Genomic DNA, 15,013 nt, shown 5'->3' on the forward strand with positions numbered 1-15,013 from the left:
TTATTTTATGACCAAAAATATTAAATAGAACATGAAAGATTGCCCAAAAATTGAACTGTCATGGATTTTCAAAAAAATTGGGCACACAGTGCCCTGTCCTCTTGCCTGTGTAAAAAAGAACTTGATTTACCATCAACATTTTTTAAAAGCTATCAGCTTTTATTGCATCCTGACTGCATTGAAAACTGCCACATCCTACTGTGTTTGAGAATGAGGGCAGCTGTTTATTTATTTAGCTCACAGGAATGCTGTAAAAATTAGGTAATAAGTGTTTGTAATACATGCTGAAGATAAAATGTATTATTACTAGAGACTGCTCCAAAGCTGAATATTAACTTGAGAGATATGGGAGGTCAGACCTAAATTAGGCACTCTGGCCTCAGTACCAACCAAACACAGAAGTGTACAGGGCTTTTTCCAAACGGTGCAATTTCATAATCACCACTCTCATGAGAGCTCAGGCCCACAAAAATCCCCTGAGAAAGCTGAACTTTTCATCAGATAACAGTGTTACATATTTCCTAGGGGAGTACTAACACTAAGCTCAATGTGGAAAGTCTCTACCCCGCTGTCTCAACCAACCTCAGAATGCAGCTTAAACAAACCCGATGCAATCTTCCACAAATCAGGCATTTCTTAAGATTCTGAGATTAGAAGTCAGTGAAAAGAAATGCAGAATTTGCCAGAGTGGAAAACAGAAAATAAATGCAAATTAGGGCTAAAAAATAGCATAAGTTTGGTCAACATAATCCTGACATTAACAAGCTGTACTGACAACACTCCACACAAAGAGGGAGATAACAGCAAAGTGTGAGAAGTTTAACTGTTCACCTAATGCTTTCCACTTTATTTGCTGGTTTAAAATAAAAGTCAGCATTGACAGACAAGGCTAAAGACTAAAGAGAACACCCAGAACTTTTAAAGATGGCACTACCTCTGCAGCACATACTAACACTAATTACTGATAAGTACAGTAAGCAATTCTTGCTCTCTTTATCATTGTGTCTTTATCTAGACAAATTAAGATAAAAGTGAATGAAATTAAAAAATTGCAATTTAGCATCTACTGGATATCTGTTGCTAATTGTAGTTATGGGTGCTGTTGACTCCCCTCCATGCAGTGCCATTAACTGGCACCAGGTTAGCTAGGTCTAAAGTAACTATACTGCCAGTGCAGCCTTATGCCAACAAGCTTTCAGTTTCCTTATTTTTTTAACAGGTTTCACACAATCTTCTGCAACGGGATTCTCAGAAACATTTTTCCTAAGCTCCTGTCACCTAGTATAGTTCAGACACAACAGCAAGGCCAGATTTAAAGTAACACTGCATATGTTTTTTCAATTCCCCATTCAAAGAGATTTCAGTCTTGCTCTATCACATCCATACATATCTACCTAGAATCCAAGCTGGCATAATTCTGAACTTCTATCTTCAGAAGTATCTCTGTATGAAGGAAGTTCAGACCAAAAAACAGCATTAAAGCCCAGTTCTACAGAACCAGAATACAGCACATTATGCTGAGATGTGTTTACCAATCTCAACCTCTAAGCAAAGTCACATAGTAACAACTGTTCATGAACAGCACCATGGATAACAAGTATGATTCTCCAGGAAACAGATTTTAAAGTACAGTAAAGACCTTTGTACTTTGACATCTATCAAGATAATTTTATTAGTTTAATCACATCCTTGGCTTCCAAATAATAAGGAAAGCAGGCTCTACTGAAAATTATGATTCCATATCTCGTTGTATTGTAATTACAGGATGCTATTTTCTGAATTATGCAAATATCATGTCACCTAACTAATTAAAGCAATATACCTAATTGCCCAATAAAAAACCTGGGACCAATGCTGCCATAAGAAGTCTTTTCCACTTTTGCCTATCTCTTGACTGTCAGCCTCCCAGTTTCAGCTGAGGACAGAAAAAATAACACCACTTGGATTCACAGAGAGACTTTGACCACAGACTGTAGTAAGGGACCTAAAGTGCCCTTCCAATAATATTTTGGAAATGTTTTTTCAGAAGATCTGCAGTTGCCTAAACAATTTCCATTTACTTAAAAAAACAAACTCTAAGAACATTCATGTATATGCCTGTTTAGTAACACAGAGATTTGAAGAAAAAATTAATTAAGCAAATGTGGGAAAACTGCCATGTGTACCTGAATCTCCTACCCAATCAACAACTACAATCTTTGTGCAACCCAAGCACCCAGTATTGGCCACTTCTTCCACTTGCTCATTGTGACAGGCTGCATCTGACCACAGCAGAAATCACAGTGGTTCCCACACAGTCCCAGACTCCTCTTCCTGGAGGGATCCTTTGGACTGGGAGGCAGTAGCAGCCAGAAATGCTCTACGGAGTTCTGCTGAGGGCTAGTGCAAGGTAACTGCTACCAAATACACACAAAGGTAAAATAGCCTTTCTACCTACCCCAATAAATCAAGACGTCTCTACCAATACCACAGGGCAGCATTTTTGGCAGCACTTTTCCCCTGGCCTAAAGGAAAGGCAAGGACCTGAATGTCACTGTGGAGCACACTATCAGAGAACCCAAGTGCATATTTATGTGCAGCAACAAGAATGCCACCCTGCCACAGTTAGTGTTTGGAGGTGTTTCTGGGCATGAAGGCCACCTGGATATATGGTTTGCTAGTCTTCATTCTAGCCTAGCTGGTTTTTGCTAGGATTCTTCCCAAAGGAAGTCAGGGAGGAAACCAGTCTAATTCGGCAGGCATAGGCAGGTATAAGAACCAATCTGAATGTTTAGCTTGAGGGCGTGGGCTCAATTTTGTTAGGGACAAGACACTGAGAAGGGAGTTAGCCACCACCTTAATGTCACCTAGCAGATAATGTATGACATCCTGTTTCCCCGAGCACCCTGTAATCATACAGCAATACACAAGCCACCAGAAAGCCTCTCCAAAGGCTCTTCTTTAGCCCGAGCCCTCTACCATCCTTTACCTGTTAAATTAAAAAAAGCACTAATAGCATTGACCAGACAGGCTGCAAACTCCTTCTGTGTCAACATCTCTGTGTGCAGCAGAGTGCAACATCAGCAAAGAATGCCACCCAGCTGATGTTTGTCTCTTCTGCCACAAGCAATACTAATCCAGCAAACAACTGGGACAGGCAGGGCACATGTGGAATAATAGCCCAAGATCTGATGCAATTTCTTAGGCGATGTTTGTTTCCCTCTGCCTATTTCATTGCTCCATTTTTGTTTAGTTGGGTTGGCTTCAAGAAAAATAGAAACATGCCCTTTGGGATCACTGAAAACTAAAAGCAATGCAGTAAATACTAGCCAGGCTGGCTTATATCTGCAACTTTTAGCAGCAATCAAGTAAGATGGCTTTAATTATACCTGTTAATTTATTATCCTGTGGCACTGCAGAACAAAGTATTTTAGAGTCTTGTAGACAGAAGGAAGAAACAAAGAAAGTGTGCCTCAGAGTCAATAGCAAGCTGTATCTCCATCTTTCAAAACAGAAGAAGCTTATTTCTTGCTAACAGTTAACCTGATAAAATGGCACTGAGGCCAGCTGCAAATTCAGTGCTTGCAACTGGTGATCCCAGCAGCCTTGTCATGCTCTTGAAAGTGCCGTCACCAAGGTCTTTGACTCTCTGTACTGATTTGCACTCCGTCTTATCATGAGTGTTAAAGACCTTGGTGACATTGCTGGACAGACATGTAACAAGTGGAACAGAGAGGGCACCTGGCACCTGCCTGCAAAATTGATTATGTTACGGTATGTGTGTGCCTGCACGTAGATTTCACTGCTCAGGGTTTGCTGGAAGCAGCCACACAACAGCAGTGACCATAGAGCATGACAGCTGCATGTGCTGAACTCCCTCACACCATCACTTAGCACTTTATCCTGGCATCCTGGCCAAAAAAGGTGCTACATGAAGCCACACTGAACTGTTCCCTGCTAATAACACCTTCCTTTCCCAACAGAGAAATCTTCTCTGCTGTCCCTCCTCCAACTCCTGCACAAACAGCCCTGTTATGAGGAATTATCTCCCACCTTAGCAAGAAGTGCCTAAGATACAAAGCCTGCTGGAATGAGTGGATAGCATGTCCTGAACAAAACCTTCATGTCCTACCTTGTGTTTAACAAAGACACTGACACGCTCATACCTGTGCAAGCAACATGAGCCATCTTAAGTAGGTCTCTCATTCCCAAGGTTCAGCTCATGCCTAACTTCAGATCAGATGACTAAGAATCACACTTTGAACTTTAGTTTGTGAGGGTTGTTTTAAAGAAGGTTCCAGCGAAAGGACTCTGGCAAATGCCCTCGGAACAGATTCAGACATCAGAAGCCAGATATAGACATGGATGCTCTGCATGACTAGCATTAGCTCCAATTTGCATGCTAGCAATGAGAGATCAACTCCCAGAAGCCTGTTTCAAAATCATCTGGCAGTAGTGGGAAGAGTGTGTGAGGGGAGAAAGGAGCTGCAGAAACTCCAACAGAGTCCATGTCACACCAAGGAGCACATCCCACTGGGGAAGTTGTAAAGTTCCACCTGTCTGCACCACCAATTCACATGGCTTCAGGTCCAGGCCAGAGTTAAAACATACAGGATATTACATTTTCAATTATTAGCTTATCGATAACAAACCCTCCTGCTGCTGGGGGAAACACATATATAGAGACAGTGCTTTCAGGCTGGGTGGTGCACTTACATCTGACACCCACTCCTAGTGTCTCCTTAGGTTCCCAGAGTCACTGGAAGAAATGCCCCAGAGTGAGGAGGATTTGCATCTCTCACACCTTATCATCAACAGCAACTGAGAGTTGACCTCTCTTGAACAGGAATCTAAGCACTGCTAAGTATAAATACATGAGTGCTTCTAAGATTAGAGGATGCTGTTCCATGCATGCTGTCAAAGAATGAATCACACAACTAATGAGTGGACAGCAGGATCCACCAAGGTGGATGGCTTTGTAAATTAGCATGAGAAAGACAAACAGGATTTGCTCTCCAAAGGCCTTACCAACAATGGACATTCTGTTATTCTAATGACACAGAGGCTTGATTTTTTGATTACACATTTGAAATATTTTATTATAGAAATATAGTCTGTGATGACTGGGTCTGAGGATTGTTTTTACAGTCAGTCCACTAGTCTTTACAGTAGAGAGAAACTTGAGCCTCTGCTTTCAACTTGTAAAGTACTCCATACGCAAAAAAAAAAACTCTTCTTGGAATCACTCCTCCCCCTCAGACCTTCCCAGCAGCAAGAGCTTCAGTTTATGGCTTTAATAATGTTCTTGTAAATGTCCATGTCTGACATTCACTGCATGTCTCAATACAAAACACCACACCGGGATCTACTCTCTTTGGAAGAGTTAACTTGTCAATGCAAGTGTAAAAGAAGTAACACTAAAGAGTAAAATACTACTACCAGAAGTGTAAAACCAGTGACAACAATATCTGTCATTCCGATGGGGAGAGCTTGTTCCCAGCAAACGAAACCAAACAATTGAAGATATTCATGAGAACAACATCAAACTTCTCCTTGGGAAACACTCATCTTAACTCATTTTGTCTGTGTTCATTATGTGTCCATCTCTGCACAAAGGATTCCCTCTGTATCCTCTCCCTTCTGAAGCTGCTCCAGATTTAGATAAAAGTGTGAGGATGCCACTCACCAGTTCTGTGAGTAAAAAGAGAGAAGGCCTGGTGGTATGGATACTGAGCTCCTTAGCATGGAGGCATGTCCTTTATATACAACTATGAACTAATGGTCAGAGTCAGTAGACTACAGTATTATATGCAGATGTGATCACATCAGAATTCTGCACAACTCTGAAGAGGAGAGGAGAGAGGGGGGTTAAATACCCAACACAAATACCTTGCACAGTCCATGTCTGTACATACCTTCAGCACACACCTGCCAACCTGCCACTAACAGTACAGGTTATTCCAAGGTGACCTGCAATGTACTGAGCAAGACAGAAAAGAATGTAAAAACACTATCTCTGCTTTAGGTATGTTCAGTACACATCAGACTATGTGAAACTATTCACATCATACCAGGTCAGATATTTTTCTCCCTGCAACCTGCCTGAGCCTCAAATGATGAGAGTTAAGAAGAACTATTGCTGTGAAACCAAGGGCAATTTTCACAAAACACTAAAATACTACCTATGTCAAAAGAGCTCTACATGCTGCATAAAGGCGATGGATGAAGACCTTCAATGGCTGTGCTCCCCTTTCTATTTCCCTGCTGTATGTCTTTCTAAACTGTTACTTTCCATCACTTCCACTAGCCACAATGCCACACTAACACAGCAGCCAAGACAGATAATCTTTCAGGGAAGAATATGCCAAAAAACTTTTAGGTGCCACGTCAGAGAGACCTGGCAATAGCAAAGATCTGTCACATTTCCTGAGACTGGACAGAGCCCTGCTGCAAGCTTCCCATGTGATCTCACACAAAGTCACTCATTCATCTGTACAGGACAGGAAGGCACACCATCTCCTCACACAAGCTAAAAATGGGAGGATTCTAATTTTCATAGGAAATAGGGCAGTGAAACTAGACAGTTTTCTTTTGTACCCTACCATTCAAAATCCTGCCAGACAATATCAGAGCATATACAACATCAAAGTCATATAGGGACAAAAAACCCCCTCCAAAACCAAACACAAGAAGGCAAATGCATATTTCATTGTCAGATAATAACCAGCTTTGAGTTTGTAAATTGGGAGGCCAACATCAGTTTTCCCCCATCTGTGTTCTTCCAGCACACTTCCCTCTGGAGCTCAGAGGGTAGAACACTAAATTGCAGCTACATTGTGTTCAATGCTTCACAAAATATCAAAATAACTAGGTGCTTTTCCAAAAAGACACACTACTTCAGATCCTTTGAGAAAACAAGCACTTTAACTAACTTCAGTGCGCTCAGGATTTTAGTTTCACATCCAAAACAGCTGTTATTCTTGGCATTACACACCATGCCTTTCTTCTTCCACCAAATAAATTAAAGAGCACACAAAGCTCTGACACAGGAGAGGTTTAAGGTACTTCTGCAGGATTGGAAAAGGTTCAATAAGCTGCAAGTTATAATAGTGCACATTCACATTGTGGCACATTCCTGAAATTTACCTGCACACAGAATTAACCAGGCCAGAAATATCAGATATTGACTCTTTCTATCAGGCTGTTACCTAAGCCAGAGGAATTTCCCAACTTGCGTAGTTTTCCCAGGACCTTCTGGACATCCTTTATACTCGTGTCCTGTTGACTGTACAACAGTAACCTCCTGGCATCCGAGAACAGGCGGGAAATACTGTAGGAAAACCGAAAAACAACCAGCAGTCATCAGCTCTGTGAGCCACCATCCACAGATACAGTTTTACATACCAATTCCAAACTTTAATCCTCCCTAATTATGTCATGCCAGCACAAAAACTTTCCTCAATGACTACCCTGTGACAACCCAAGGAGCCTAATAAAAAATGTCTGCTAATGCAAGCTCAATCAATAAGTTACACTGAACATCATGCATTTGAAAGCAGTTTTATGACAGAGATGGAGAGGGGTTCCTGCTGCCTGTAAACTGCTGCTTCTTAGCAGCACAATAATTTAACAATATCCTTGCTCCTTTCAAATGCTTCTCCAGATGCATTATGCTCTACATTAAGCCTATCTTTCCTGAGACCATGAATGTAGCAAGTAAGGCAAAGTATAAGAAAGCTGGCCATAAATTGTGCTTCCTGCATCATGTCAGCCAGCAATAAGTAATAAACATCAGGGAGTATTCCCTAAACCTGTTCAACTGCCTCTCACTCTACATTGTTCAGAGGTTCATTAACCAGGAAAAAAGATGCTCTGAAAAAAGGAGCATCTTAAAAAGCCTTACTTTTTTGAGGTCAAATTCTGAGCCCAGGTAAGAGAATGGGCTCAGTCCTTACCCATGCAAAGCTTTTCATTCACCAAGAGCTTCAGATACTTGAACTTGGGAATTCTGCATGCCTACCAGCTGTCTGCTAGCCCCTATGAACTTGGTAACTGAAGACTCTGGTACTACAGAGGTGGTAGAAACTGCAAAACCCTCACACAGTGTAAGATTTCACAATTGATAGGTGACTTCCAAATACCCCTTTCTCCCATTTTTCCCCAAGAACAGAGATGAGGCAAAAGCAGACAGACTCACATGGATGCATTGAAGTTTCCAACAATACCAGGGGATTCCCCAGGAGTTGGGTAGCGGAAACATGGGTTGTTGGCATTGCAGATGATCCCCTGTATCCATGGCAAGGTTCCTGCCGAAGGCATAGCTTTATTTGGAAAGTGACCTAGAATAGAAAGACAGGAGTTAGGAGACAAACACATGATACAATCCTCTACTACACAGCATTGTATTTGAAGAGCAGTGCTAACCCTGCACTGACTATTGCCCCAAAGTGCCTATGAAAGAGCAGACCAGCCAACAGTCAGTCCTAAGAAGAAATGAGTTTGTATTAGACTCTCCACACTGGTCTTTCAAATCTTCTTGCTGAAGTCTAAAAGATGCTCTTTTTCAGAGCATCTTTTCCACTAAAGAACTAGTGGAGTCATAGACAAGAGTTTACATCCTGTATAAGAACAAAGCAGTAAAAAACTACTCATGGCAGATCTCCACCACTATGCCACTTGTATACTTATGAATCCCATACCCCCACAATGACTGGGGAAGAAAGGCCTCCCTTGTATAATCCTGGACCTTACATAAACTGTCAGGCTGCTTTTTGCAACAAGCTTGCTTCCTCACCTTCACACTAGGGACAGGATCTTGGAGAAAGATTATGCCCCTTCCTCAGTATCTCAAAGCTCAAGACTTTGAGGATCAGATGCCCACCCCCCCCCCTCTGGTGCCCACCTAATCCTCCCAGCATGCCTGCAATCACTCCCTACCTCCACAACTCCAACAGAAGTATCAAAGGCAAAGAAAGAAGTAGTATCAAATCTGTTAAATTACAGCAAGGCTGATTAATGTGGACGGCTGAAGGAAGATGGAAACCATATCAGCCCTCACTGGAGAAAGGCAAGAACTCTGTGCAGGAGAAGGGTTAAGGAAACTAACCTTATTGTTTCCAGAGAACTCTTGCTCCTAGTTCTCTGTTTAAAATAGAAGATCTATTTACCTGACCTGACTTTTGTTTCATTTTGCCTTTTTGTTCTTGGCTGAGGGGCTTGCAGTGAAGGAGGGGGAGGGAGAAAGAGGAAAAATGCTAAGACTTTCAGATTCGTCTTGTAAAACTTCCCAGAAAATCATCTTCCCTTTCCTCCATGCCTTTCATTTTACACTGTTAGTAACTCCAAGAAAATGTTTAGAGCAATGTCAAAAGAGGAATGACACACAAGAGTTTATGGTAATCATTTAGACACAGCAATGCATGTAACACCAGTTTCTCCAAGAGTATAGCAGGAATCTGTTGGTTTTAAATCAGATAAGATACATAGAAAACAGTGTAACAGCACATAATTTTCAATTACAGTGCTGCAAACATCTAGCTTTTCAGAAGAGATTAGTCACATCTTGTCAGTTTCTCTCCCTCCAAGTGCGAAAAAAGTGCATTTTGAATACTTTGAAGGGTCACAGGAACAGACAAGAAGGTTCCACATGACACAAGACAGCATTAGCACTCTGGCCCAATAGCAATCTGTCTTCTCTCACTGGTCTGGTGAAAGCCACATAGCTATCACTTCAAAGTTAATTGTTACTTCCCATTTTAAGAGAAAACTTCCTCACACTAAGCCAGGCTGCTAGAAACAAGAAATCCTGACAACAGTCCAATCCTTGGTTCTTGTCATTCAGGGAAAGAAAACTGAAAATTTTACTGGTATGTTGAAAAAGACTACCATTAAAATACTGATATTACGTGAAGGCTACAAAGCACTTGCACGTGGCTCTGTTACTGCTATCACCAGGCATTACTGCTATCACCTACAAGTGATTTCATAACAGCATATAACACTGCCACTACAGATAACAATCCTACTTCCCTTAAGGCATCCACAGGGTTGCCAAAGAGTTCACCATCAACCCAAAAACCTTCTTTCTATGTCTGCTCACAGTCCAGCAAAAGCTGCTTCGCTTCACAACACATCCACATTTGTCAGTGTAAGTGAACGTTCAGCGAAACCAATCCAGAAAACACAATTTAGATACCTATTCAAAGCAGGTCTTCAAAAAATTAAGAGAAATTAGCCATAGAAGTGAATTAAAAGTTATCAGATGCCCTTCACTCTGTAACTGCTCAGAACAATGTAAGAAGGCAGACAAAGCAATAATAGTCAACATAATTGGGAAGGGAAAAGGATTGCAGGTGAAAGATTCAAAACTATACTCATGACACCATGGTGCCAGAGCAAATGTTTTATGTGAAGGCTACTGACTAGCAAGACCAAGCCAAGTAGTTCTACAAAATCACAGCTCTTGCTAGGTTTCAGTTTATATATAGCCCTGCCATACCTGAAATTAATTACCACTAAGGTTGCTAGTTATTTTTAAAAGCTGAGTAGAGTGCTAATTGCTTCTCTTCAGCTTCATGTCTATATCTCTCCTAATGTCACTATAACATTCAGTCAGAAGAGGCAGTTCAAATTCCATGTAAAGTATGAGATTTAACTTAGGGAAGTTTTAACTATGCTGTTGAGTGCTGAAAAAAGCGAGTTAGGCAGTACTGGGATCAGCAGAGTCAAAGTGTAATGGGAAACAGCAAACACTAACACCTCAGATTTAAAAAGATACCAGCCTGAACATGCAGAAAACAGCACAAAATGCCCCAGACACTGCAAAGACAGGATAAGTGCTGTAAAAGGGAGTTCTTTCCTTGTTTCAAGAAAGAAACACTTCAGAGGGCCCTTCAGAAACATGTTTTGCTGACCCTTAAACCTTACCTTGAAGTAATCAGGCTAAGGAAAGATAAACAAAGAGCTATTCCACAATCACTTAATTCCAGTATGAAGCTGTCACCAAACACAGTAAAACAACACCATGTTCCCAATAAACAAGTCATGCTTCCTAAATCAAATGGCAACCAAAGAGGCCTATAGACAGTAATTTATAAAAAAACAAGCTTCCTTTGAAAGAAAAGCAGTAATGTGCCCATTTAGGGTGCAAAAAGAAAAGTAGAATTGTTTTTTTGTCAGCAATGTATGACTGCTGAATCTACTAAATGCAGAGCTGACACTGTAATAGTTCGAAGGAATGGAATCACTCTTGCGCCTCTTAATGTGATACATTAATGCACTTTCCTACCTGGAAACAAGATTGCCTTCTTAGAGATCAGAACACTGCATTCTTTTATGCTAAGTCACACACAGATCAAAAAAGAAAAATAAAACTGGGGTTCTGTGCAGGTTTTACAGATATTGCAGAGTTGTACAGCAAATTCTTGGGTAATATAAATACAAAATGAGAAACAGCAAGAAAAAGAGCAGCAACCTACAGTCCTGGAGTAGCGTCATCAGTTAACTGCAGTTTCCAAGGTGGAAGCAAAGGAGTTATTAAGCCCTCTTGCATATTTCTGACTGAAGTGAGGAGCCACTGCTCTTTCCATCTTGCCAGCTGCATTATTGCATTCTAACCACAAAACATTAAGCATTCTAGGTGCAGCTGCTGTGTTTGGTACTTACATTCATGCTGCTCATACGGCGGATATGAAAGTCTTACAGAGATCAGGATGAAGAAGATAAACAGAGGCCAGGCAACTTCGATCAGCAGCTGGAACTGGAAACAATAAAGGCAAAGTATTAAGACATCATACTCAAAATAAAGGTCAGAACAGAAGTTCTAGGACAATCCACTTGTAAGCCAAAACAGTTTTGTAAGCACTGTCTTACTTTGCTCTGCCTACACATACCAGGATCAAGAAGTTTGTTCCTCCAGCTTCAGAGGATAATCTGCAAAGAATTAAATTTTTTTTCTCATTGATATGTGCCAGTTATTCAACTAAAATGGATGTACTTAAGGGCTATTTTTGGCTTATTTTTATATTTTTCTGTCCCCTACCTGAAAAAAACCTCCCAATTAACCTTTCTAGAAATGAGCTGAATTTTTTTATCCCGTATTTTGAGGCAGTGGGGTACTTGTATCCCATTCTCACAGCAGATCATTAAGCTTCTACCCTAACACATCAGGTATGGAAACTGTGCTGATGCATGCTACGCCAACTCTTTCAGTACTGCAGACATTTATTGGTATTTAGAAAGCAGAGCTACTAAAATTAGGCTCATATCTAGTCGGTTTTATTCTAATTTATGTTTTTTTCATGAAGGTAGGCAGCACCCACTGGTGCAGGTAATCTACAGAAAGGCAGTGAATTTCTGGTAAATAAATACTCAGTTATTTAGAGGAACAAGACAAGAAGAAGAAAAAGCCTGCTGTATATTAAATACACAACATTTCTTAAACAAAGAATTGAAGTGCAGAAAAATTCACTGAGATGTGTCACATCCCACAGAAGCATGTGAACAAAAGCAAGCCTCCAGCCTAGAGCTTCTGAGACACAAGCTGAAGTTTCCCAGACCTGAGCTTCAGAAGCCACATCCCAAATTTTCCACTCCAGAAAGACTGCATAAACATGTATTTCCAGTAAGCTACAAGACAAAATCTGAAAGCTTTTTATGCTGATATTCTGTATGCTTCTCATCTATTACTAGCAGCAGAACAGTGTTTTCTTGGTCAAATGAAGAAAAATCTTTTCCACTTTTTTCCTGAAAAACTCAGTCTTTTCTAATAAGAGGTCTACATCATCCTCCTTAAAAGCCAGAGTGTAAGACCTGCAACCTAGTGGGAGACAGTATCCCCACCCACAAACACGTTTTTCCATGTTCCGTCATTAATAGCTAAAACTGGACTCTTAACACTCAGCACAAGACACTCCATGCAAACCTTGAGGCAACAGACTTCTAGGTAACTACTGTACCTCAAAATAAGCACACACTGTAAAAACAGGGCATTAAAACAAAGGTCACTTGATCCAGCAGAGGAAATTATGTAGGATGGCCTTTCACAGATACCCTTCATAGCTGACATCAAACAGCAAATAGCACCCCTATCTAAAAGGCATAAAAATTGAGCCTCAGTCTTCCAGGCATTCCTGATAACAGTGCCAGTCTCTGCAAGATAATTCTGGGATACTGTTACCCATTGGATCCTGATATTAGCTCAGCTGGTTAGAGCATGGTGCTTATAACTCCAAGGTTGCCGACATAATCCCCACATGGGCCATTCACTTAGGAGCTGGCCTTGATGATGCTTGTGGGTGCCTTCCAACTCAGAATATTCTGTCATCTGTTATTGTCATGCACACCCTGTACAACTACTGGGTAAGAAATCCCACTGAGATCACACTAACAGAGGTACCAGGAAGATGCCTCAGTATCTCTAGTCTCTTATTACAATAAATGATGCAGTGGCAGCACACAACTCAGCCATTAACATTGACAGCCTGCTTCCATCTGCGTTAAACAGTGCTCTGGCTTCCAGAGATCAATGTTTACACCTAGGACACTGACAACTTGTCTACTCCTGTTTTCAAGATATTCTTATAGTGTCTGCGAGGATGGCATAGCAGGACTTTTCCTCCACTTGACAGTGAAGTGGCTATGAAACCAGGACAACTCCATTCTGTCTTCCAGCATCAATGGTCATGCTTTAGCACATGTCACAGCCCTCTGCCACCCTGGCTGTAGGCAAGCAGCATGCACCCCAAGCAACTACTGCTACACTGTTTGGGGAAGAACACTGTCAGCTGGGCTTGTGGAGGCCTCCAGCAGTGACCAGTGTGGACAGGTAGCCTCTCACAGCCCTGCAACTGCTACAGAACCAATGAGAAATGCTGCCCTTGAGCTCAAGCCCTGGCTTGCTCAGAGAATATCAGCCCCAGCCAGACCACACTGGGGTGGACAGCAGTGCCCAAGAAGCCCTGTTGCTGCAGGGGGAACAGGCCACCCACACACACAGCTCCTCTCCTGCACATCTGGTTACACAGTCACAAAGGTAACCACGTGTGGGTTGCATGCACAACACACCTCACTTGGCACATCAACAGGCCCGGGGAGGATAGAGAGAGCAGCAGCTCAAACCAAGTTGCACCTTTACAGCTGAAGGAAGGCATCATAGCAGCCACCAAAATGCTACATTGTGACAGACAGCTGGCAACTGCTGCACCAAAGGTCGGCACAGGGACAAGATCAGTGTTAGGAGCACATCAGTAGAGACTCCTCAGCAAGTCTCTTGTGCTGCTCAACAAAAAACTGAGTTATCTTTCTTTGCTCTTAAAGGTCAGTAGGTTCCCTCCTCTACTGCTTCCTGACCCTGCTGTGACAGCACTTTTCATCCACTCTGGCATTTCCAGACAAGGATACCAAGATACCAAAAGGGAGCATGTCTCAGTGAGATTCATTCTAAGTAGATACTGAAAAATCAAGTCTCCTCTGCCACTCTTGTGCTGCAACAACCAGCCAGGTAAATAATGAATCTTCAAGAACCCAACACCTCACCTATCCCAGCTCCATCTGAAGAAGGAACACCCCATTTGCACACAGCAGGTGAATTCAGCTAGGAACAAATTTGTCCTAATTTTACCAAGGTTAATCCCTAAAGCATGCCAAATTTATACCAGTTGCCTGATTCAGGATGCCATTAAACACTGAACTCTACATTGTGTCAACAGGAAATCTGTTGAGCAAGAACTAAGTGCACTATCACCCCATCCCACTGTCAACTCCCCTTCCCAGCCTTATGTTCCAGTTTCAATGCAGGGAGCTACCAGAAGCTGACCAGTCTCTCCATGCAAGTCTGAGGTGTCTCCTCATTTTCAAGAAAGCAGGGAGAAAAAGGTTTTTACCCAGTGATCCCCGAACATGATTTTTCTTTCCTCTCTCCCTATGTGAGCTCATTCCCCTCACTTCAGTGTTGCTGGAAGCCATCCAGTACAAAGTAACACTCGAACTGCACACATTAGGGTGAGCTTTGAACCCAGGTTTCGCAATGCAGCCC

General features: G+C 41.8%; 1 protein-coding gene across 7 annotated transcripts in view; it reads right to left on the minus strand.

Moving 5' to 3' along the window:
• ABCA1 (ATP binding cassette subfamily A member 1) overlaps positions 1-15,013 on the minus strand; it is a 101,862-nt gene that overhangs the window by 58,695 nt on the left and 28,154 nt on the right. For all 7 annotated transcript variants that reach the window (XM_077171083.1, XM_077171081.1, XM_077171080.1 and 4 more), the window contains 3 exons: positions 11,644-11,737; positions 8,177-8,318; positions 7,188-7,309 (listed from right to left, as the gene is read on the minus strand). In XM_077171083.1, the coding sequence (XP_077027198.1) occupies positions 7,188-7,309; positions 8,177-8,318; positions 11,644-11,737 (358 nt within the window). The remainder of the gene's footprint in view (positions 1-7,187; positions 7,310-8,176; positions 8,319-11,643; positions 11,738-15,013) is intronic.

Source organism: Agelaius phoeniceus, chromosome Z (genome assembly GCF_051311805.1).
Source record: "Agelaius phoeniceus isolate bAgePho1 chromosome Z, bAgePho1.hap1, whole genome shotgun sequence".
NCBI lineage: Eukaryota > Metazoa > Chordata > Aves > Passeriformes > Icteridae > Agelaius > Agelaius phoeniceus.